This window comes from Xenopus tropicalis, chromosome 1 (assembly GCF_000004195.4).
Source record: "Xenopus tropicalis strain Nigerian chromosome 1, UCB_Xtro_10.0, whole genome shotgun sequence".
NCBI classification, from domain to species: Eukaryota; Metazoa; Chordata; class Amphibia; order Anura; family Pipidae; genus Xenopus; species Xenopus tropicalis.
Window position 1 is genome coordinate 141,059,425 of NC_030677.2, and position 25,497 is coordinate 141,084,921.

The following is a 25,497-nucleotide window of genomic DNA, read 5'->3' on the forward strand; positions in this document are numbered from 1 at the left end:
ATTCACTTGGGTCAGAAGATGGAAGCCAATAAGATATTGCCACAACCTTCCCAGCACTTTGTTAAAGTTTGGCAGCAAATAGGCACCATACCTATGGGTCAATAACATAAAGATGTAACTGAACTAATTTAGAAACAGGCCCAAATGAAATAAAATGTATGACAGGCCCATAAACAAGATGGTGCCAACATGTATCCATGCAGGATGCTGCCGCTTTGCAGAGCGATTTGACAAAATTGGAAAACTGGGCAGCAAACTGGAAAATGAGGTTCAATGTTGACAAGTGCAAAGTTATGCACTTTGGTAGAAATAATATAAACGCAAACTATCTACTGAATGGTAGTGTGTTGGGGGCATCCTTAATGGAGAAGGATCTAGGGGTTTTTGTAGATCACAAGTTGTCCAATTCCAGGCAGTGTCATTCTGTGGCTACTACAGCAAATAAAGTGCTGTCTTGTATAAAAAAGGGCATTGACTCAAGGGATGAGAACATATTTTTGCCTCTTTATAGGTCCCTGGTAAGGCCTCACCTTGAGTATGCAGTGCAGTTTTGGGCTCCAGTCCTTAAGAAGGATATTAATGAGCTGGAGAGAGTGCAGAGACTGCAACTAAACTGGTTAAGGGGATGGAAGATTTAAGCTATGAGGTGAGACTGTCGAGGTTGGGGTTGTTTTCTCTGGAAAAGAGGCGCTTGCGAGGGGACATGATTACTCTGTACAAGTACATTAGAGGGGATTATAGGCAGTTGGGGGATGTTCTTTTTTCCCATAAAAACAATCAGCGCACCAGAGGTCACCCCTATAGATTAGAGGAACAGAGCTTCCATTTGAAGCAGCGTAGGTGGTTTTTCACGGTGAGGGCAGTGAGGCTGTGGAATGCCCTTCCTAGTGATGTGGTAATGGCAGACTCTGTAAATGCCTTTAAGAGGGGCCTGGATGAGTTTTTGAACAAGCAGAATATCCAAGGCTATTGTGATACTAATATCTACAGTTAGTATTACTGGTTGTATATATATATAGTTTATGTATGTGAGTGTATAGATTGGTTAGTATAGGTTGTGTGCTGGGTTTACTCGGATGGGTTGAACTTGATGGACAATGGTCTTTTTTCAACCCTATGTAACTATGTAACTATGTAACTGAAAGGATCTGGATATAGCTTTCCGTCTTACTATCTAAAATAATGTTAATGTCCTTATACCAAGCTTAAATGAGTGAATCCAGAACATAAAACATAAGGAAATATTTCCACAACTGAGCTCCATAGAACACAGTCCAAGGGAATCCCTGTGGGGGAGATTACTGCTTCTTCCCAAATGAGCAACTTGCTCACCAGTTCCTCCTTCTCCTTAAATGTCCCAACCCAGCGGTACCTCTGTCCACTCTGAGTAAACAGGCCCTTCTTTCCTGATTATACCAATCTATTCAGAGGGAAGACCTGCTCATAGCCATCCTAGCTGGTGTCTGCCAGGCTAATGTCCCACGGAGTAGATCTGTGCTACCTCAGGCGATTAACTGCTCTGAAATGGCTTTCCACCAGCAACAATAGGATTCACCAGTGGAAAGGCCTACATGTTGCTTCAGCTTTTCGAAGTTGTGCAGTTTCCTCCTGGAACTTATGTCAAATTATGTGCACACCAAAATACATTCCCAACCAATGGGAATAATGGGCAAGAACATCTTTCTATACTGAGCCCAGAAGGGACTGTGAAAAGAAAAAGAAACATAAAACAGCATTTAACCTTTAAGACTCTGGGTGCCAAAATGTAACCCCTCTTTTGGCCGAAGTTATGTCCTTCCCAGGCTGTTATATGAAGACAAGCACCCAGTTAACATGGGATTATTTTTGAGAGAGATAGATGAGAGATAGATAGATGAGAGATAAATGAGAATAAAGTAAAAACAAAGTGCTATTTGTTTCTGCATTTTTTTTGTCCCTGTCTATTCTCTGCACAATAAACCTGCTTGCCTACCATCATAAGAGCTAATTTTTCCACAATCTTTATTTGGCTCTGACACATTTCTGCAGCACTACACACTATTCATTTCACAAAAAAAGGTTTCTGGCAAGTACATTTGATTTTATCTTGTACTTGGGAATGTATATATTTTTATTACCAAATTGCTTATAATAGAACTTGGTCTTAGTGTAAAAATGTAATTTTTGATTAATGAGTCTTTTTTCCCCCTACTGCAAGATTGTGGAAGGGCAGGATTTATTTTAAGTTGCACTGCTCTATGTTCCTTTGTCACTGTGTATCTAGCACAGTAATACACAGCAGTGTCATCAGCCTGTAGATTGTTTATTTGCAGATATAAATTGTTGTTATTATTGTCTCTGGAGATGGTAAATCTTCCTTTAACTGAATCAGCATAGTATGTGCTACTCCCATCAGGGTGAATATAACATAACCACTGTAATCCTTTCCCTGGAGCCTGTCTAACCCAGTACATCCAGGAGCTACTGAATGTGAAGCCAGAGGCTGTGCATGACAGTTTGTGAGACCCTCCCGGCTTTATCACCACTGGCTCTGACTGGGCAAGTTGCACATCACATTTAACATTTGGAAAAGATATGACATAAAGACAGTTTATTATAAGTGATAAGTGATAGCTTGAGAAATGTAATTATCCAAAATCTCCTAAACATTCTCACCTGAAAAACAAGACAGGAATATTAAATAAACAAGATACAACTTCATACTGACAGTGTGAGTTATGGGTCAGGCAGTTGGATGCAGCACATCTGATTCCTCTGCTTTATCTGGGAGCTGCAGGTATTTTTAAGGAACTAAACAGAACATTTGATTTGAATTTGCATAATTTGGTAAGGGTTAATATAACCAACTTGAGTGACTATTCTTCTCCTTTATATTGTGTAAAACTATTGTGTCACAAAAGATACACATTTACAAGAATTTTAAAGTATAATATATTTCTGCCAAAGGTGCTCTTCATTTTTATACCATTGCTCTTGGCCAAAATACAGTACAGTAAGGATTTAAGAAAGATGTGTTGGTAGGAGGTGAAAACAGTTGCGTAACAAAATTATGATCATTAAAAGTATTTCCCACCAAAGAAGACTGACCAATTTGTATTATTGTTGCTATAGGTTTCTATGGAAGCCATGCAGGTCAGTTTGTAAGACCCTCCCAGCTTTACCACGTAGGTATTTGGCTGACAGAAAAAAAAGATAAAATATTTTTTACTTTGCACCAAAGTGCAATGGAATAAATCTTTCTCTTTCAAATAGGTCTTTAAAAAAAAGTGCTACTGTATGTACAGTAAAGTTGTGATACAATCATTTTCTAATGAGAAATTCTACATATATTTATTCTATTTATGGCTTTTATTACTTCATCCTCAAATAGCCCTCAGTTACTAAAGGAAAAACCATTGAGCATATTTTAGTTAATGTAGGTAATAAATCCTCTTACATGTATTACCCTATGGGGCACATTTACTAATCCACGAACGTCCGAAAAGCGTCCGAATGCATTTTTTTCATAATGATCGGTATTTTGTGATTTTTTCGGAAATTGTCGCGACTTTTTCGTAGCCGTTACGACTCTTTCGCAAAATGTTGCGACTTTTTCGTAGCGTTACAACTTGAGCGAATTGTCGCGACTTTTTCGTAGCCATCGCGCCGAGTACGAGAGTTTTGGATTCATTCAAGCTTCGGTACCTTGGGCCAGGTTGGAGCTGCAGAGTGCCATTGAGTCCTATGGGAGACTTTCCTTGGGCCAGGTTGGAGCTGCAGAGTGCCATTGAGTCCTATGGGAGGCTTCCAAAATCATGCTAAGTCTGAAAGTTTTGCCCGCAGTTTACGAGCGCTCAATACGAATACAATACGACAATTCATGCAAGTCGTAATGGCTACGAAAAAGTCGCGACAATTTACAAAAAAGTCGTAACGGCGACAAAAAAAAAAATCGCAAAAAATATGAAAAAGTTGCAAAATGTTCGTTTTCCAATCGGAATTTTTCCCATTCGGATTCGAATTCGTGTCTTAGTAAATCAGCCCCTAAGTGTAATAAAGGCTGCAAATTTTAATCCATAACAACCAATAAGATTCTTGCTTTTAAATAGGTTTCCAAATAATCCTACCTTATTGGTTGCTTTAATAGACTAGAACTGTAAAGTAAAAAGAAGTCTTGTCCAATAGTAAAATCAGTGGAAAATAGAAATGTATAGTATATGTTGTTGGCTACTTTTCATCTAACTGCAAGGGCTGGAAAGTGTTTTCCCAGTTCAGATTTTAGCGATAAAAGTTGTGACTTTTTTGAGATTTACTATGCGTCCATACGGCTAAAAATATGGATTCAACAGTTGACGAGATCATGCAGAAGCCAATGGCAGATGTCCCTTCCGTTTGCTGAAAGATCCTTCTTTTGCTTCAAAACGTTAGAGGTTTTGGATTTTTGAAGCTGGTTTTCTGTCCCACCAAAAAATTTGAGTTTTCGGCCCAGCAATTAGAAAAAGTTGTAGTTTCTGTGACTCTTTCCCACGTTAATTTTTTCAGTTTGGATTTTTTGGTAAATGTCAGACATTTGTGAAAATGAGTTGTCGGATATTTAAAATTAAAAATATGAGAATTGTTAGAGTTTTAATAAATCTGCCCCTTAGTAATTCATTCTGGTGCCAATAATAGGATTGGAAACAGACAAAATACATATAATAGTAATCTTAGTAAGTGCATCTGTCATTGGACTTGTCAAACAAGTGGCCCAATCAGCTGTGACTTCAGCATTATTTATGAGGTCTTAATAATCATTCCATAAATAGTGTATTCAATATCCCTGTCCAAATGTAACATCAATGGGCACCTGTATAATAAGGTTTTCCTGTGCATTTACAGTTAAAGGGGCATACATATATCTGTACAGACATATCAAGGGTCATTTACTTACACAAGTGCTGTCAATTAGTGATGAGCGAATTTGTCCAGTTTTGTTTCATCAAAAAAATTTGCGAAACTGAGGGAAAATTCACAAAATGTAAGTACCATGCAACTTTTTTGATACATGCGACTTTTTTGATGCAACCGCTCCTTTTGAATGGTGAATTTTTAGCAGGAAAATTTTGGGGCAGTTTTGCTAAAATATGTGGAATTCCACTGCAAATTCATGGCTGGTGAAAACATTCGCTCATCACTACTGTCAATTTACTCAAAAACTGTACCCATTTCTAGTATAACATAAATCATTACTTCTTTTAAATAATATGACTTTTTTTTCATGTTTTTCTAAATGTATGATTAAAATGAATTACTTTCATTTCCCACTCCCCTTATACTTTCCAGCAGCAGCTCAGAAAGACTGGTTTCCAATATTCTATAACTTAAGTGTGTAACAATACACACGATTGAGTCCGATACAGTATGATTGAGTCCGAATGCTAAAAATTCGTATTTTTTCTAAGTTTTAGAACTATGCGTATTTTCTTTGACATTTTCGTTCATTTCCACGTCTTTTTCGTGCTTTGCATCAGTTTGTGAGACAAAATCGTATTTGTCGCAACAAGTATGAAAGTTTCGGATTCATTCAAGCTTCGGTATCGTGACTTTCCTTGGGCCAGGTTGGAGCTGCAGAGTGCCATTGAGCCCTATGGGAGACTTTCCTTGGGCCAGGTTGGAGCTGCAGAGTGCCATTGAGCCCTATGGGAGACTTTCCTTGGGCCAGGTTGGAGCTGCAGAGTGCCATTGAGCCCTATGGGAGACTTTCCTTGGGCCAGGTTGGAGCTGCAGAGTGCCATTGAGTTCTATGGGAGGCTTTCCTTGGGCCAGGTTGGAGCTGCAGAGTGCCATTGAGCCCTATGGGAGACTTTCCTTGGGCCAGGTTGGAGCTGCAGAGTGCCATTGAGCCCTATGGGAGACTTTCCTTGGGCCAGGTTGGAGCTGCAGAGTGCCATTGAGCCCTATGGGAGACTTTCCTTGGGCCGGGTTGGAGCTGCAGAGTGCCATTGAGCCCTATGGGAGACTTTCCTTGGGCCGGGTTGGAGCTGCAGAGTGCCATTGAGCCCTATGGGAGACTTTCCTTGGGCCGGGTTGGAGCTGCAGAGTGCCATTGAGCCCTATGGGAGACTTTCCTTGGGCCGGGTTGGAGCTGCAGAGTGCCATTGAGCCCTATGGGAGACTTTCCTTGGGCCGGGTTGGAGCTGCAGAGTGCCATTGAGCCCTATGGGAGACTTCCTTGGGCCGGGTTGGAGCTGCAGAGTGCCATTGAGCCCTATGGGAGACTTTCCTTGGGCCAGGTTGGAGCTGCAGAGTGCCATTGAGCCCTATGGGAGACTTTCCGTGGGCCAGGTTGGAGCTGCAGAGTGCCATTGAGCCCTATGGGAGACTTTCCTTGGGCCAGGTTGGAGCTGCAGAGTGCCATTGAGCCCTATGGGAGACTTTCCTTGGGCCAGGTTGGAGCTGCAGAGTGTCATTGAGCCCTATGGGAGACTTTCCTTGGGCCGGGTTGGAGCTGCAGAGTGCCATTGAGCCCTATGGGAGACTTTCCTTGGGCCAGGTTGGAGCTGCAGAGTGCCATTGAGTCCTATGGGAGGCTTCCAAAATCATGCACTGAAGGTTCAAAGCAAGAAAGGTTTCCGCTCCGTTTACGATTGTTCGAATACAAAACGTTCAGAACTTTTGGATATTTTTGTATGACTAGGATATGATTTTTTTGTGCAATTAACGCACATCAGAAGTTATTGTATTTAATACAAATTTTTTGCAATCGTACCTTTTTAGATTCGAAATTTGGTTAACCGTCAACTGTTAACATTTGATACATTAGTTGTTGGCATTTCTCTGATGCTGTTAAGAAATGTTTTATTCAGCAAACTTAAACAATTTAGTTAGTCAGGGCTAGGAGGGGTTCTGGGAGAGCTCTGACTGATTATATGACTATATACATACACCTATGATGACTTCCCTTCTTACCACTTCTAATTACTCTATCCCCCTGTACCTTATGATTCCAATATTTAAATTACCAGGTGTGCCATCTGTTACATGCTCTGTGATAAGGAATTTTGCTTTAATTTTGCTTTAAATTCAAATACATCAGAATAGAAGATACAGATCTGTTTTAAAGGACAAGTCAACCCAAAATATAATTTTTGCCTAATAAAAGAAAACATACATTCTTTATATTTTAACTTATTTGTATATATAATTGCTGTGAGAAATAGTGTTTGCCTGTCCTTTTCTTTTCTCTGACCTCTGGGGACTGATGAAACAATGTAACACAAGGCATCAGACTGACATTTGCAACATTGTTTAAAAAGTAACAAGCAGGAGTTCAGCAAATGCTGCTCTCAATAGCAATTACATTTACAAATAACTTTTGAAGCACTAAAAGTTTTCAATAAATTCACATTGGAAAGTTGCTTGGAATTATAGGGTTTCTTTAGACAAAAAATTATTTTTGGGGTTGACATGTCCTTTGCTGGGAGAGAGAGAGAGTGGGAAGATTAAACAGGTTTATTTTTTACTTTGTAGAAAAATATTAAAAATAAAAAAGATAAAAACAGTAAGTTTTGTAAAAGTGAACTGCCTCTTTAATGTCAATTTTATACTAGTGTAAAATGGAAGGACAAAGTCCTATTTTGGTTCCTACTTTGAGGCTGCAAAGTAATTAACATGAATAATATTGAGATTGTCAAACCATGTTATCTTTTTTCTTTAATTGTGGTTTTGCATTACTGTGCCCTGTGACTTGACATCTGGTTATTGTCTGAGTTCCTCATTCTGTTCTGTCACTGTGTATCTTGCACAGTAATACATGGCAGTGTCTTTAACTTCCATCCCATTCATTTGGAGGTAGGCCTGCTTCTTCCCATTGTCTTTAGTTATTGTAACTCTGTTTTTAAGTGAATCAGCTATAGCTGTGCTCCCACCTATAGCTCCAATCCATTCCAGTCCCTTCCCAGGAGGCTGCCTGATCCAGTTCACAACATAGCTAGTTAGCTCAAACCCAGAAACTGTGCAGGTCAGTCTGAGTGACTCTGAGGGTCTCACAGTTCCAGGACCAGACTCTTGTAACGTCTGAGAGAGGATACCTGCAAATAAGACAGGATCATATTAAATATGTTATAGTTTCAATAAAATGAAGTTACTTAAACATGTTATGTGTTCCTTACATGATGGAGTAAAAAAAAAGAAAATTAAAAGAATAATGAAATCCATGTTAGCAGGAAATGTCCTTGACTAATTGTCTGAGGGAGGTTGTTAACACTTTATATACTGCAGCTGGAGGAAAATAATAATTTGCATAATGAATTTTGGTTATAAGGTGCTTGAGGAAAGGGCAGTGTCATAATAATTAAATGAATGATTCTCTCATAATTTAAAAAAAATATGAGATATAAAAGAGTAGAGTAATATTTCCTGCTGTATTTGTGTTTGTAATTGATCAGACTTTGATGATCACCATACATCTTCAAGGATATCCTCTTCTTTCAGGGGTATAGGATTGTAATGTTTTTATAAGGCTGTAAATCTGTCACATTCTTACCAACCATTGTAGCAGGTTATTTATTTTTCATTATCAGTAATCAGAATGTGCTACAGTTGTTAATTTCATGTAACTGTAATGCATTGTTCTGTGCCAAATACATTTTTTTTTAAATGAATTTTAACTAATCATAGCAGCAGATGGAAAATCAGGTTCAGATTAAGGAACCTAGGTAAAAATATGTAAACATGTATGTAATGTATGTACTTATTTATTTGTTTCTCAGTTGTTCTGTGACTGATGCCATGTGCCCCCCCCCCAACACATATTGGCATTAACTCTTGGTGCTTTTTTTCCATTTCTTGAGGTAAAAAAAAGAAGACTCCAAATCCAGTAATTTTTAGTTTTTATTTATTTATTTTTTTAATAGAGAGTAGGGATATTACACTTGCATACCAAGATATTCCCTGGCTATACAAAGTATTTACTGTACTACCTTTGGCAATTTTGCACAGTTTGGTCAGATTTAGTCTAAGGAGAAAATTATCTGGTGGATAAACTCATAATGTGGTAACAGAAATGTGGCTCTACTTGTATATAGATTAGAGATATGTGTAAACAGAGACCAATGCACAAAGATGCCCAAAGCAAGGCCCCAGCAAGGCCCACCCTTTACCACATGTGCCTTATCTTCCCACCCCTATTTCCAACCCTGTGTGAGGCCTAAGTCATAGTAAGCTCGCTTAAGTTTGCTAAGGACGACAACAGTCACCCTCATCTTTTTTTATTGTTATCATTTTTATTTACCTCTTTAATTTATGCCAAATAAAAAAATAACATTCAGCATTACGGTAAGAAGTAGTGGTAGGAAGAACAGGCACGTGCCTAGAGCACAAAGGAGGTGGGGCACTAGGCACAAAACACTTCTTTCTGCATGCCCCTAATCCTGTCCCTTATCCCCCTACCACTACAGGTCACATTATGTCCCTTCTTTGTGCCCCCAATTCCCCCGCGTTGTCACTGCCTGTGCTTGTCCTCACGCACACATGGGTTTTTATGTTTTTTTATTACAAACTTCACAAGAAAAGATTAACTTAACTCAGACCAACATGCTGGCCAATATTTTCAACTTACAACCGGGGGTGAGGTGGCCAGCTTGGTTGCCTAGAGTGCCTCATAAATGGTTTTATCACTTCTAGCCTGCAGTTAGTGCCACTGAAGTGGGAAGCTAAATTTACCCAAAAAGTAATAGCAGGCGCAAAGTTTTCTCCATTTCAAATCACCCATAACAGATAGCATTTACTGAGTGATCTCTGTTTTAAAAGTAAAAATCCATTACCGGAACTGGTGAAAACATTGCTTTTGTTATTCATAAATTCTCAATGTTGCTAACCATTTGGCACCCCCAGTGATTTAACTTTCCTTATCCTTTAAGTTCAGGATTTTAAAATCTGGTTTATTGTATTCAAGTGCTTTCATTGCCCCCTACTGCAAGTTTGTGGAAGGACATCAATAGTGTTTTTCAAAGCTTTTCTGGGACCATTTCTCACTATAACTAGCAATATAGCAATATATAGCTGTCTGTAATTGATTTGCTAGCTGATATGATATAGTCTCAAAATGGTTTAACATTAATGAAATTATTATACAATGTTCTTCCAGTGCTATCAATCACAGCTTAGTAATATTGTTGCTAAAGGTGAACATAGAGGTTATGCAGGACAGTTTCTAGATTTACCAGCACTGGGTCTGACTGGAAATTTGTACATGTGAATACATTTTTTAATAAGATGTAACATAAAGGCAGTTTTAACAAATAGCTATTGGTGATCAGCGATCTGCCCCATTTTTCTTTGCTGAAAAATTTGTAAAACTGTGAAAAAATTTGCAAAATGTGCCTACAGCCGACTTTTTTGATGCAACCACATCTTTTTTGACTCAGCCGTGCCCTTTCTAATGCAAACGGAAATTTTTTCGCACCTAAATTTTGCACAGAAAAATTGCCAATGGCGAAATGCAGAATTTTACTGCAAATTCCTGCCTTGTGAAAACATTACCTTATCACTAATAGCTATACTTAGAAACATCTATTTTCCTGTTCGCTTTGAACATTATATCCAACTTCCAAAGAGCAAAGAAACTGTTTCCCACTGTCTGAATATTTATATAGAGTTAAATAGGGAATAGGTGCTATTATTGGCTTTTAATATGAGAAAACTTCTCGTACTGCTGCAAAAAATATTTTTGCAGATGCTAAACAGAGATCACATTTTATCCTTCAAGTGCTCCTGCTCTACACTTGTGTGTAATTTTTTGACCAGTGGCTAGCTGCCACTGTTATGCAGGAGACATTGGTACGTCACTAACCCCTTCAGTTTGGTACTTTACTATTGATGAGCGAAAACGACAAGAAAATTTGCGAAACGGCGAAAAAATTTGCGAAATGCATTTGTCGCCCATGTTTTTTTTTACGCGACCGTGCCCTTTCTTGTCGTGACCGCGCCCAAATTACCGTGAAACAATTTTTTTGATGCACGCCGAATTTTTCCGCAGCCAATAATGAAATGCGGAAATTTGCTGCAAATCCATGCCTGGTGAAAAAATTTGCTCATCACTAATGACTTTTTGTCACATAATTATGGAAGATGAAAATTTTTCATCTTTAACTCTTCTGTATCCTAATTTACATATGCAAATTTAGATTTGGTTCAGTATTCGGCTGAATCTTTTACAAAAGATTTGGGGTTTGCCAAATATGAAAATTTTTCACAGAATTTTCACTGAAGTTTCGTGAAACAATTCGCCAATGGCTAAATGCGGAAATTTGCTGCGAATCCATGCCTGCTAAAAAAATTCGCTCATCACTAAACCTTACTTCTAATTAGTGATGAGGAAAATTTTTTGTCAGGTATGGATTCACGGCAATATTCCACATTTTGCCATTGGTGTGAAAAATTCACAAAGTCGCGGTTATGGCAAAAAAAAGTCACGAGCATCAAAAAAGTTGCATATATGAATAAAGTCGCAAGATAGCCGCATTTCACAATTTTTTCACAGTTTTGCAAATTGTTTCAGTTTCGAATATTTTTCAGCGAAGAAGAACGGAACAGATTTGCTCATCACTACTTCTAATGTTTTCCTATAAAAGGAGAAAAAATATTGGGGAAAGGTTAAGACATAAAGATCACCCAAAAAAAAAACACAGGACAGCCACATTAACTAACACGCAACCAGGTATTGTGTCCACTGCAACAGCATTATTAAAGGGAGCGCTGTTACACACTTATTGGCCCTATGGCCAAACAATTGAATTAGCCCAATTTCAGCCATCTAAGGTGTGCATATATGGTGATAAATTTTGCTAACAGGTGAAAAAAATTACCAGATAGGTTTGGATACTAACATCAGGTTTTCTTTACAGGAATTACCCAAGATGGCCTTTTCATCAGGCTTTGTACATAACTTATGGGCTAATAATTAAAATGGAATTTTGTATATTTATTAGAGGGTGGGTTTTGCTACATTTTAATACTGGAGTATATAATCACTGATTATCAGCTGATGAAGAGGCACGCCCCAGAAATGTTGTATGTTCACTTGGCATAATTGGAAGAAAATTGTGTACTGGGAATTCTCTATATCTGTTGAGTACTTGGGAGTGCCATATCCCTTATTACTGAGCACCAAATGTAAACTATGAAGGCTGGGAGGTGTATGTGAAAATTCTGTTACCAGCGCTTCTAATCCTATTGCAAGTGATCCAAAGGATTCCAACATTCAGTAATGCTTTCTGTTGCTAATAATTGGATTGGAAACAGGTACCCGATGCCATTATATACTTACAATTGCCATAGTTTGAATTAGTACATCTGTAACATGACTAGTTGGAACAAGTGGCCCAATTAACCCCATTTAAATTACATTTAAAATCCAGATAATTATTATTAGGAGTAGTAGTATATGATATGAATTGCTGCTTGGTTTTAGAAAAATTTTAGTAAGGTCACAATCTTTTAATCTTAGTGCAAATTCTGAAAAAGCTTTAAACATTTATGAATGCACTAGTAATTGAATTGGAGTATGATTTCCATATTCATGGGGTTTTAATAAACATTCTATAAACAGTAAATTCAAAAGACCAAAATGTCCAACTGTAAAATATATAAAGAAAAGTTGTCCTGAGGCAAAGGGGCAGTATATCTGTATTATACATACAGTTTTCAGTTGCTTCTTTAAATTGTCATAAGTTTTTTTTTAATTTTTTCCAAGCTTTATGTTTTAAAAATATTTTTTCCCCTCATACTTCCCAGTAGCAGTTCAGCAAGTGCGGTTGCTATTCTAAACTGTTAAACATTTGATATACTTTTAGTTTTAGCCCTTACTGGGTATGCTCTTTGAGCTTTACAAAAGTCTGTAACTGAGCTACTGTTACAATTAAATACATGAGTTGCTAGAATAACAGAATAATTGACATAACTAGTGTTGGGATTTCCATGTTTTTCATCCTTTAGTCATTTGTGGTTTTACAAAACTGTGCCCTGTGACTTGAAATGTAGTTATTGTCTGAGTTCCTCATTCTGTTCTGTCACTGTGTATCTTGCACAGTAATACATGGCAGTGTCTTTAACTTCCATCCCATTCATTTGGAGGTAGGCCTGCTTCTTCCCATTGTCTTTAGTAATTGTAACTCTGTTTTTAAGTGAATCAGCAATATCTGTACCCCCGCTATTCCATATAACTCCAATCCATTCCAGTCCCTTCCCAGGAGGCTGCCTGATCCAGCTCACATGAGAGCTAGTTAGCTCAAACCCAGAAACTGTGCAGGTCAGTCTGAGTGACTCTGAGGGTCTCACAGTTCCAGGACCAGACTCTTGTAATGTCTGAGAGAGGATACCTGCAAACAATAGAGAATTGTATAAAATATTATATTGTTTACATAAAATAAAGTTACTAAACATGTCATTTGTTCCTTACATGATGGCGAAAAAAACATGCAAAAGAAAAAAATAATGAAGTCCATGCTAGCAGGAGATGTCATTAACTAATTATCTTACAGGGGGTCATTGCATTTTTATACAGTCTAGCTGAAGGGAAATAATCATTTGCATAATGTGCCCTGCTTAAATGGCAGCTTGAGGAAAGGGAAGGGTTATAATTAAATTAATGATTCTCTAATCGTTTAAATGTATGTAAAATATAAAACACCAATTCAAAAATACTTACTACTGTATTTGTGTTAGCAGTTCAGCAGTTTATCAGGCATTGATGACCACAAGACAATTTCTCTGATTTCCTCTCTTCTTTTAGGGGAATGGCATTTAATGTTTAATGGTTTTATCATACTGTAAATCTGTTTTCTTTTTACAAAGGACCTCACACATGAGACATTTATTTTTCATCATTATTAAGCAAAATATGTTGAGCTGAAAAGTTAATGTACCATTTGTTTGTCTCAAAAGATTTTGCTATAAAATCTCATCAGCTCGGCTTATCCTTGTCCCACGGTTCCATAGCAGAAGGCTGGAAAATCCCTGTGAGTAGATTTATTAACTCAGGTAAAAATATCCAGGAGACTTCATGACTGTCCTACTTACTGTTAATTTGTCTGTTTTAGTACAGGTATGGGATTCATTATCCAGAATGCTCAGGACCTAGGGTTTTCCAGATAAGGGATCTTTCTGTAATTTGGACCTCAAGACCTTAAGTCTGCTAAAAGATTATTTAAACATTAAATAAACCCAATAGGATTGTTTTGCCTCCAAAAAGGATTAATCATATCTTAGTTGGGATCAAGTACAAGGTACTGTTTTATTATTACCAAGAAAGGGAAATCATTTTTAAAAATTAGAATTATTTGCTTATAATGAAGTCTATGGGAGATGGCCTTCCCGTAATTCGGAACTTTCTGGATAATGGGTTTCTGAATAATAGATCCCATACCTGTATTTTGTAATAACAAAAACATTTCTTTTGATGCAGACAAGTTTCTCATACTGTATATTGTTCATTATTCTGATGCCATGTACCTGTCTCCCAATAAAGATACCGCCATTAATTCTTGCCATGGCTGTTCTATTTCTTGAAGTAAAAAAGAAAATTCCCATTTCAGTAATGCTTAGTTTTTTAAAGAAACATTATTTCTTTAATTTCTTCATTGTTATAGCAATTATTTCTCACCATTGCCAATTTTAGCCCAGTTTGTACCGGATAAAATTAAATGATATTCCCACTTGCACTATGGAAACAAATTTGTTTCAAACTTGTATGTAAATAAGAATTGTGCATGATACCTAAGCAAAAGGAAACTCACTTTAGTTTCCAGAGCATAAATATTCTCTATGATGGAAACAACACCCACCCTTTTAATTCCTCATTATGATATTTTTATTTGCTTTGCCTTATTACATGATTACATTACACAAACCAAATTTAAAAAAAATGTAACAGAATATAAACATTCTGTAAAAGCAGTTTTCTGCGCCAATACTTTTCTGTCCTCCACAGGCAAGAAACAAGCACGGCTCCTGTAATACCAACCTGGAGTTAAGGCAGCCACATAGAATTTCCTACTCATTCATCACAGAGATCTAATGGCTGCCTGTAGAGGAGCAAATGGCCCAAAATGTGGTTCATCAGAACATTGCCATAACATATAGCAGCTGCCGGGCTTCAAATCTGTTCCTTTGCCAAAACATCAGAATTTCACTTTTAGCCAGATTCCATAATTTGATAAATGGTTTTGTTTTTCTATAAACAGCAGTTCACAAGTTAATGCCTCAGGGGCCAGAGCATTACAGCTGCGGCTATTACCCACAGACCTATACAACTGCCATACATTGCAGGCACACTTTGCTCTAATTTTAGTTACCCATAGTAACCAATCAGCAGCTAGTATTTACTGATCTGTGTTTTAAAAGTAAACATCTGTTGCTAGAATATATTCATCCTTTAACTTAAACCTCTTACCATGTGTTACAATCACTTTTTTTAAGAAGTGGGCTCCAACCAATCAGGAGCCATGAATATGGGACATACTGGAACCTTTGCCTCATATGTAGATTAGGGTCCCAAGTGTCTGCTGTGCTTAAAAAAAAAAAACACTTGCAGTCTTGGACAGGAAACCACAAATCCAGGAATTTTAAAAGATTTGTGTTTTCACACTAATTTCATTCCTGCTTCAGTAACACCAATAGATAAATAAATAAAATAATCTTAGCAAGTAAATATCATTTTAAAGGGGACCCATCACCCTAAGAAATAATTCCAAATTCTTTTTGTTCAGCACAATAAACTTCACTTATACTATATAAATGATATAAATCTAGTCTCATTCAGTCTTGGAATTACACAATCACAGCAAGCAGGCAGGCACCATTTTGTGGGCACTGTTATTAAGGCAAACTTTGTATCACCCCAAAATTTTGTTTATGTGCCAGAAGAGGGGACCTAATGCCTATGCCTGTGTACTGGTTACTGGTACTGGTGACGGTGAGGAGGGAGTGGAAAGGTGAATGCTAAATGGAAACTGAAAGTAATTGACTGCCCTGCAGGCTTTTTAAAGCCTCTGCAACTCGCCCCCACTTATCAGAGTGACTTCTTAGTCTTTATTTGTGGTTAATGGTTGGTAACATCTATTCCTGGTAATGGACAGTTATTTTCCATTAGATATTAGAAAGAGGAACTTAAAGGACAAGGAAAGGCAAAGTCACTTGGGGGTGCCAAAATGTTAGGCACCCCCAAGTGACTTTAACCGCTTACCTCGTACCCCGGGCTGGTGCCCCTGTTTGGAGAAAACAGCACCAGCCCGGGGCACCTGGAGCGGATCGCTTCCTCCTTCTGGCTTCCGCTTTCTAAAATGCCGGTGGCCGGGCATGCACAGTAGAGCGAAAAAAGCCGACTTTAATGCTTAAGTTCGGCTTTTCACTCTACTGCACATGCGCGCGCAGCGAATCACAAAGGAGGAAGCGCTACAGCTACCTCGGGCTGGTGCTGTTCTCTCTGAACGGGGGCACCAGCCCGGGGTAAAAGGTAGGCGGTTAAAGTCACTTGGGGGTACCTAACATTTTGGCACCCCCAAGTGACTTTGACTTTCTTTTTCCTTTAACATACGTGGTAGACAAGCAGCATTCTAACACTTGTCAACTGATCAGTAAATGACCCACAAGCTAAAACCTAAATGTCACACATTTGAAGTACATGCGACACTTTAATAGCATAACCGCATCTAATTAGTGATGACCGAATCTGTCCCGTTTCGCCATAAATGTCTTTTTTGTCGCCCGCGTCCATTTTTTGTCGTTAGCGGTTTTTTTTTACATGCCAGCACCCAATTTTGGTGAGACAACGCCCAATTTCACACGACGCAGCCCTTTTTTTGTCACGCCCAATTTGACGCACGTCAAAAACATTTTTCCGCGGTCAATTTTCACTGAAGTTTCGCGAAACAATTCGCCAATGGCGAAATACGGAAATTCGCTGCAAATCTATGCCTGGCGAAAAAAATCGCTCATCACTACATCTAATTTTAACATATAGATATGAACACATATTAAAGCCTGTCTGAGTCTTAAACCTAGTACACAGATACAGACTTAAGTTTTAACTATTTATTTTCCCTAGACCTCCCCAGGCTGCATATGAAGACAAGCACCCTGTTAACGTGGGTTTTTTTTTTGAGAGAGACAGAGAGAGATAGAGAATGAGAATAAAGTAAAAACAAAGTGCTATTTGCTTCTGCATTTTTGTGTCCCTGTCTATTCTCTGCACAATAAACCTGCTTGCCTACCATTATTAAAGCTAATTTTTCCACAATCTTTATTTAGCTCTGACACAGTTCTGCAGCACTACCCAGAGACTATACATTATACATAAAATCACAAAAAAGGTTTCTAACAAGTACATTTGATCTTATACTTTGGATTTTATATATTTTTAGCACCAAATTTCTAATAATAGAACTTGGTCTTAGTGTAAAAATGTAATTTTTAATTGATGTGTCTTTTTGCCCCCTACTGCAAGATTGTGGAAGGGAAGCATATGTTTTAAGTTGCACTGCTCTATGTTCCTTTGTCACTGTGTCTTTAGTACAGTAATACACGGCAGTGTCTTCAACCTGTAGATTGTTCATTTGCAGATATAACTTGTTGTTATTATTGTCTCTGGAGATGGTAAATCTTCCTTTAACTGAATCAGCATAGTATGTGCTACCCCCATCAGGGTGAATATAACATAACCACTGTAATCCTTTCCCAGGAGCCTGTCTAACCCAGTTCATCCCATAGCTACTGAATGTGAAGCCAGAGGCTGTGCAGGACAGTTTGTGAGACCCTCCCGGCTTTATCACCACTGGCTCTGACTGGGCAAGTTGCACATCACATTGAACATCTGGAAAAGATATGACATAAAGAAAGTTTATTATAAGTGATAGCTTGAGAAATGTAATTATCCAATATCTCCTAAACAGTCTTACCTGATAAACATGACAGGAATATTAAATAAACAAGATACAACTTCATACTGACAGTGTGAGTTATGGGTCAGGCAGTTGGATGCAGCACATCTGGTTCCTCTGCTTTATCTGGGAGCTGCAGGTATTTTTAAGGAACTAAACAGAACATTTGATTTTCATTTGCATAATTTGGCAAGGGTTAATATAACCAACTTGAGTGACTATTCTTTTCCTTTATATTGTGTATAACTATTGTGTCACAAAAGATACACATTTACTTAGACAAAAATGTTATTATATATTTCCAGCAAAGGTGCTTTTCATTTTTATACCATTGCTTTGGGCCAAAATACAGTACAGTAAGGATTTAAGAAAGATGTGGTGGTAGGAGGTGAAAACGCATTCTAATGCTCAGCTTTCTAGACTTCCCTGGAGAGTAGGGATATTACACTTGTGTAACAAAATGATGACCATTAAAAGTATTTCCCACCAAAGGAGTTTGACCGATTTGTATTATTGTTGCTATAGGTTTCTATGGAAGCCATGCAGGTCAGTTTGTAAGACCCTCCCAGCTTTACCACGTAGGTATTTGGCTGCCAGAAAAGAAAGATAAAATATTTTTTACTTTGCACCAAAGTGCAATGGAATAAATCTTTCACTTTCAAATAGGTCTTTAAAAAAGGTGCTACTGTATGTACAGTAAAGTTATAATACAATCATTTTCTAATGAGAAATTCTACATATATTTATTCTATTTATGACTTTTATTACTTCATCCCCAAATAGCCCTCAGTCACTAAAGGAAAAACCATTGAGCATATTTTAGTTAATGTAGGTAATAAATCCTCTTACAGGTCTTACCCTATGTGTAATAAAGGCTGCAAAAGTGCTAATCCATAGCAACCAATAAGATGCTTGCTTTTAAACAGGTTTCCAAATAATCCTACCTGCTGATTGGTTGCTTTAAGAGATTATAACTGTACAGTAAAAATTGTAAAATCAGTGGAAAACAGAAATGTACAGTATGTTGTTGGCTGCATTTAGGGGGCCATTAACTAACCATCGTATTTTTAGTTTTTTCCCAGTTCAGATATTTAGCAATAAAAGTTGTCGTTTTATGACTTTTTCCCCACGCTGACTTAATCAGCTCAGATTGTTTTGGTAAATGTCAGACATTTGTGAAAATGAGTCGTCACATTTTTAAAAATGAAAATATGAGAAATGGTAGAGTTTTAGTGAATCTACCCCTTAGTAATTAGAGATGTAGCGAACTGTTCGCCGGAGAACTAATTCGCACGAAAATCGGGTGTTCGCAAGTTCGCAAGTTCGCGAACTTTTAGCGATGTTCGCAATTTTGGGTTCGCCTTAGCTGGAGCCAAATTTTGACCTCTCACCCCAGAGCCAGCAGATACATGGCAGCCAATCAGGCAGCTCTCCCTCCTGGACCACCCCCAGACCAATCCCTTCCATATATAAACCGAAGCCCAGCAGCCATTTTACATTCTGCCTGTGTGTGCTTGATGAGTTAGCATAGGGAGAGAGCTGTGCAGGGGTTTGAACGACAGTTTAGGTAGCTTTGCTGACTAGTAATCTACTTTCTACTGCTCTGTATGTAGCTGCTGTGGGCAGCTGTCCTGCTGATCTCATCTGCTGTAACCCAATAGTCCTTGTAAGGACTGCTTTTATTTTCTGATTACTGTTACTCTTCTTTTCATTGTGTACTGCAGCTCCGTCTGTGTGTGTTGGAGACAGGTGTGCTGCTCATAGTAGTGCACTAAGCACCAACCACACATTCACATCATTTTTTTTATTTGTGTTTTTTTACTTTGCTACTGTAATTTATAGAGCCGAGTGCTATTAGTCTAGCTGTGGGGGACTGGTGTGCTGCTCCTAGTAGTTCACCCCCAGCACCAACCAGAGATCACTTTTTTTTTTATTATTAATTTTTTTTTTTTTTATTTAACTTACTGTTCTTTAACATGTCCAGTGCTGTTTGCTGTTATTCATAGTAGTGGACCAAACACGTTACACATAGTAGTGACATTGCATTGCAATAAAATCACCTGAGCGATATTTTTCCACCAGCAATAATATATTCCGTATCCACTACTGCGGCGTTTTGTCTTTGCGTATGAACCGGCTGTAACCTTTACACGACTTGATTGGCATGTAGACGCCGGACGTTTTAAAGCAGTTTATTACACAAGTTTAGAAATGTAGTGTGATTTCTGCCCTTTACAGCACAAAACGCAACACTGTGTCAACAACGTATTTTTCAGAGAAATTTTTGCCCTTGATCCCCCTCCGGCATATCACTGTCCAGGTCGTGGCACCCTTTAAACAACTTTAAAATCAGTTTTCTGGCCAGAAATGGCTTTTCTAGTTTTTAAAGTTCGCCTTCTCATTGAAGTCTATGGGGTTCGCAAAGTTCGCAAAAGTTCGCACTTTTTGGCGGAAGTTTGCGAACGGGTTCGCAAACTTTTTTTGTGAGGTTCGCTACATCTTTATTAGTAATGTATTCTGGTGCTAGTAATAGGACTGGAAACAGACAAAATATATATAATAGTAGTTTTAGTAAGTGCATCTGTCATTGGACTTGTCAAACAAGTGGCCCAATCAGCTGTGACTTCAGCATTATTTATGAGGTCTTAATGATCATTCCATAAATAGTGTATTTAATATGCCTGTCCAAATGTAACATCAATGGGCACCTGTATAATAAGATTTCCCTGTGCTTTTACAGTTAAAGGGGCATACATATATCTGTACAGACATATCAAGGGTCATTTACTTACACAAGTTCTGTCAATTAGTGATGAGGGAATCTGTCCAGTTTTGTTTCATCAAAAAATTTGCGAAACTGAGGGAAAATTCATAAAACGCAACTTTTTTGATACATGCAATTTTTTTTGAATTGTGAATTTTTAACAGCAAAATTTGGGGCAGTTTCGCTAAAAATTGTGGAATTTCACTGCAAATTCATGGCTGGAGAAAACATTTGCTCATCACTACTGTCAATTTACCCAAAAACTGTACCCATTTCTAGTATAACATAAATCACTACTTAATAACATGACTTTTTTTCAAGTTTTTCTAAATGTATACCTAAAATTAATTTTTTTAAATTTCCCACTCCCCTTATACTTTCCAGCAACAGCTTAGAAAGACTGGTTGTCAATATTCTAAAGCAGTGCTGTCCAACTTCTACGGTGCCGAGGGCCGGAATCTCTCTAGCATACATGGTGGAGGGCCGCTAATGGAAGCCAGTTTTGACCACTCCCCTTTTTGAAACCACACCCACTTCAAACCACACCTATTTTATCACAATGGTGGTAGCACAGCAAAATCCCAAATACTTGGTCCTTACTGTGGGGATATCAACCATCATTCATATGTGAAAGAATTATGTCATATTAAGATATACCCTTAAATTCCATATGCCTCCTCCTCCACTGTGGATAGCAGAGCAACCCCCAGTACATAATTACACACCTTAGGGACCATTTAATGGCTATTTCCAACTGCTAACAAACTCCCACAACAAACCCCTGCCAGGTTCACCTCCCACAAGCAGCAGGCAGAGTATGGCGCACAAAGGCAGGGTAGGGCAAGCAGAGTATGGCACACACAGGCAGCACTCTGCCTGTCCTATGCTGTCTGTGTGTGTCATACTCTGCCTGCCCTTCCCTGCCTGTGTGTGCCATACTCTGCCTTCCCTATGCTGCCTCTGTGTGCCATACTCTGCCTGCCCTACCCTGCCTTTGTGCGCCATACTCTGCCTGCCCTACCCTGACTGTTTGTGCCATACTCTGCCTGCCCTACCCTTCCTGTGTGTGCCATACCCTCCCTGACATATGCTGCCTGTGTGTGCCATACTCTACCTGCCCTATGCTGGCTGTATGTGCCATACTCTGCCTACAGTACCTATGTCTGAGGTGTGAAGAAGTGAGCAATGGGAGTGATTACAGTCTGAGCCTGAGGTGTGAACACTGCAGGGGGTGAACAATGCAGGTATTAAAAGGTGTGAAAAACACAGGGGATTACATTTTTAAACAATACAGAGGGATTACAGCCTGAATCTGAGGTGAGAACCATGCAGGGGGCCAGTTAATCTCAGTACTGATACCATTTAATGCTTACTCAAAGGTAAGCCATTAAAGCAGCCAGACAGGTGGGGGGCCACACAGAGGGGGGTCGCGGGCCGCATGCGGCCCGCGGGCCGCCAGTTGGACAGCACTGTTCTAAAGTCTTAAAGGAGAAGGAAAGGCTAAGTCACTTGGGGGTGCCAAAATGTTAGGCTGGTGCCCCTGTTAGGAGAAAACCGCACCAGCCTGGGGTACCTGTAGGGGGCGCTTCCTTCTTCTGCGTTTCTTCTGTAGCGGAATCCCTGGGCCTGCGCATGCGCATTAGAGTGAGAAGCTGACTTTGTTGTTAAAGTTCGGCTTTTTACTCTACTACGCATGCGCAAGCGCGCCAACGCGGAAGAAGGAGGTGCTCACAGCTACCCCGGGCTGGTGCTGTTCTCTCTTAAAGTGGACCTGTCACCCAGACATGAAAAGCTGTATAATAAAATTCCTTTTCAAATTAAACATGAAACCAAAATTCATTTTTATATTAACACATTCAAACCCATTATAAATGCATGTAAAAATCCCAGCTGTCAATCATATTCTGCCTGCCCCACCTCTATGCCTCAGGCATAGAGGCAGGGCAGACAATTACTTAAACTTTCCATTCAGCACTCACATTCCCCCTACCTTCTCACCATCTAATTGTATAGTCAGTGTGAGGTTTGATATAATATCCTATATTCTCATATTCATATAATCATATATTCATATATGCATGTATTTTGATACTTTGATACACTTTGATGCTTAGCATATCATACTCCATTTTAGAAATGTATCTCCATTTTGTAACAGCAACCAGCAAGGCTTGAACATCCCATAATAGTTGTTCTTCCCAAATAGTACCTTTGCACAGCTTGCACCTTATGAAATATAAGCCTTGAAAAACAAGTTAATCTTATCTGTGCACTGACGCCTTTTTTACTCCTTGTGTCCTCCTTAAAATTCCTGTCCCGTATTAGCCATCCTTGAAGGCCATCTCTGAAGATAATGAAATAGACCATCTTTGTTCTAAAGCTAATGTCATAATGATTTCTTTGTATCTGCATGTACACAAGGGGTATAAAGACTATGAGCACGTAAGAATAAACTAAACAAGTTTGAACTTCCATTTGTTTGTGTCCTTCTTGTTCCCGTGCACGTCTTTGTCCTGGCAGGAGGGCTCCCACGGATTACTAAATTTACAGTCGGCGGTCAGGAACCTTACAGTCAGTGCATGGGCAAGGGTATCAGCTCCCCCATTCTTTCACATACACAAGATTTTGGGGTGAAACAAAGCTTGCCTTAATAACAGTGCCCACAAAATGGCAGCTGCCTGCTGGCTGTGATTGTATATTCCCAAAGCTGAAGGAAACAAGATTTATATAATTTATATAGTATGTGAAGTTAATTTTGCTTAACAAACACAATAGAAAAGAAATTGGAATTATTTCTTTGGGGGACAGGGCCCCTTTAACAGGGGCATCAGCCCGAGGTACAAGGACAAGTCAACCCAAAATATAATTTTTGCTTAATAAAAGAAAACATAATTCTAAGCAACTGCAATATACATTCTTTATACTTTAACTTATTTGTAAATATAATAGCTGTGAGAAGTAGTGTTTGTCTGTCCTTTTCTATTCTCTGCCTTGAGAATTCACATTGGAAAATTGCTTGGAATTATGGGGTTTTTTTTAGACAAGAAATTATTTTTGGGGTTGACATGCCCTTTGCTGGGAAAGAGAGAGAGTGGGAAGATTGAACTACTTTAATTTTTATTTTTTAGAAATATTATTAAAAATAAAGAAATTGAAAACAATAAGTTTTGTAAAAGTGAACTGCCTCTTTAATATTAATTTTGTACTAAGGTAAAATGGAAAGACAAAGCAGAGCTATATTTTGGTTCCTACTTTAATGCTGCAAAGTAATAAATATGAATAATATTGGGATTGTCAATCCCTGTCATCTTTTTACTTTTATTGTGGTTTTGCATTACTGTGCCCTGTGACTTGATGTTTGGTTATTGTCTGAGTTCCTCATTCAGTTCTGTCACTGTGTCTCTTGCACAGTAATACATGGCAGTGTCTTTAACTTCCATCCCATTCATTTGGAGGTAGACCTGCTTCTTCCCATTGTCTTTAGTAATTGTAACTCTGTTTTTAAGTGAATCAGCAATACGTGTGCTCCCACCAGCATATACAACTCCAATCCATTCCAGTCCTTTCCCAGGAGGCTGCCTGATCCAGCTCACAGCATAGCTAGTTAGCTCAAACCCAGAAACTGTGCAGGTCAGTCTGAGTGACTCTGAGGGTCTCACAGTTCCAGGACCAGACTCTTGTAATGTCTGAGAGAGGATACCTGCAAACAACAGAGAATTGTATAAAATATTAAATTGTTTACATAAAATAAAGTTACTAAACATGCCATTTATTCCTTACATGATGGCAAAAAAAACATGCAAAAGAAAAAAATAATGAAGTCCATGCTAGCAGGAGATGTCATTGACTAATTATCTTACAGGGGGTCATTACATTTTTATACAGTGTAACTGAAGGGAAATAATCATTTGCATAATGTGCCCTGCTTAAATGGCAGCTTGAGGAAAGGGAAGGGTTATAATTAAATGAATGATTCTCTAATCATTTAAATGTATGTAAAATATAAAACACCAATTCTAAAATACTTTCTACTGTATTTGTGTTAGCAGTTCAGCAGTTTATAAGGCATTGATGACCACAATACATTATCTAAGATTTCCTCTCTTCTTTTAGGGGAATGGCATTTAATGTTTAATGGTTTTATAATACTGTAGATCTGTTTTCTTTTTACAAAGGACCTCACACATGAGACATTTATTTATCATCATTATTAAACAAAATATGTTTAAGCTGAAAAGTTAATGTACCATTTGTTTGTCTCAAGTGATATTCTAAGTTTTGCTATAAAATGTCATCAGCTCGGCTTATCCTTGTCCCACGGTTCCATAGCAGAAGGCTGGAAAATCCCTGTGAGCAGATTTTTTAACTCAGGTAAAAATATCCAGGAGACTTCATGACTGTCCTACTTACCTTTAGTTTGTTTGTATTAGTATTTTGTAATAACAAAAACATTTCTTTTGATGCAGACAAATTTCTTATATATTGTTCAGTATTCTGTAACTGATGCCATGTACCTCTCTCCCTAAAAGATACCGGCATTAATTCTTGCTATGGCTGTTTCTTTTCTTGAAGTAAAAAAGAAAATTCCCTTTTCAGTTCAGTAATGCTCAGTTTTTTAAAGAAACATTATTTCTTTAATCTCTTCATTGTTATAGAAATTATTTCCCATCATTGTGAATTTTAGCCCAGTTTGAGCCAGATAAAATTAAATGATATTCCCACTCGCACTATGGCAACAAAGTTGCTTCAAAACCTGTATGTAAATAAGAATTGTGCATGATACCTAAGCAAAAGGAAACTCACTTTAGTTTGCAGGGCATAAATATTCTCTATGATGGA

At 38.3% G+C, this 25,497-nt stretch overlaps 1 gene segment (V, D, J or C); it reads right to left on the bottom strand.

The window, feature by feature from the left end:
* Positions 1-24,020: 24,020 nt before the first annotated feature.
* LOC101733867 lies at positions 24,021-25,197 on the bottom strand. The segment is given in 2 exon segments: positions 24,021-24,358; positions 25,173-25,197. Coding segments are annotated over 2 exon segments (363 nt in total).
* Between the last annotated feature and the right edge of the window lie 300 nt (positions 25,198-25,497).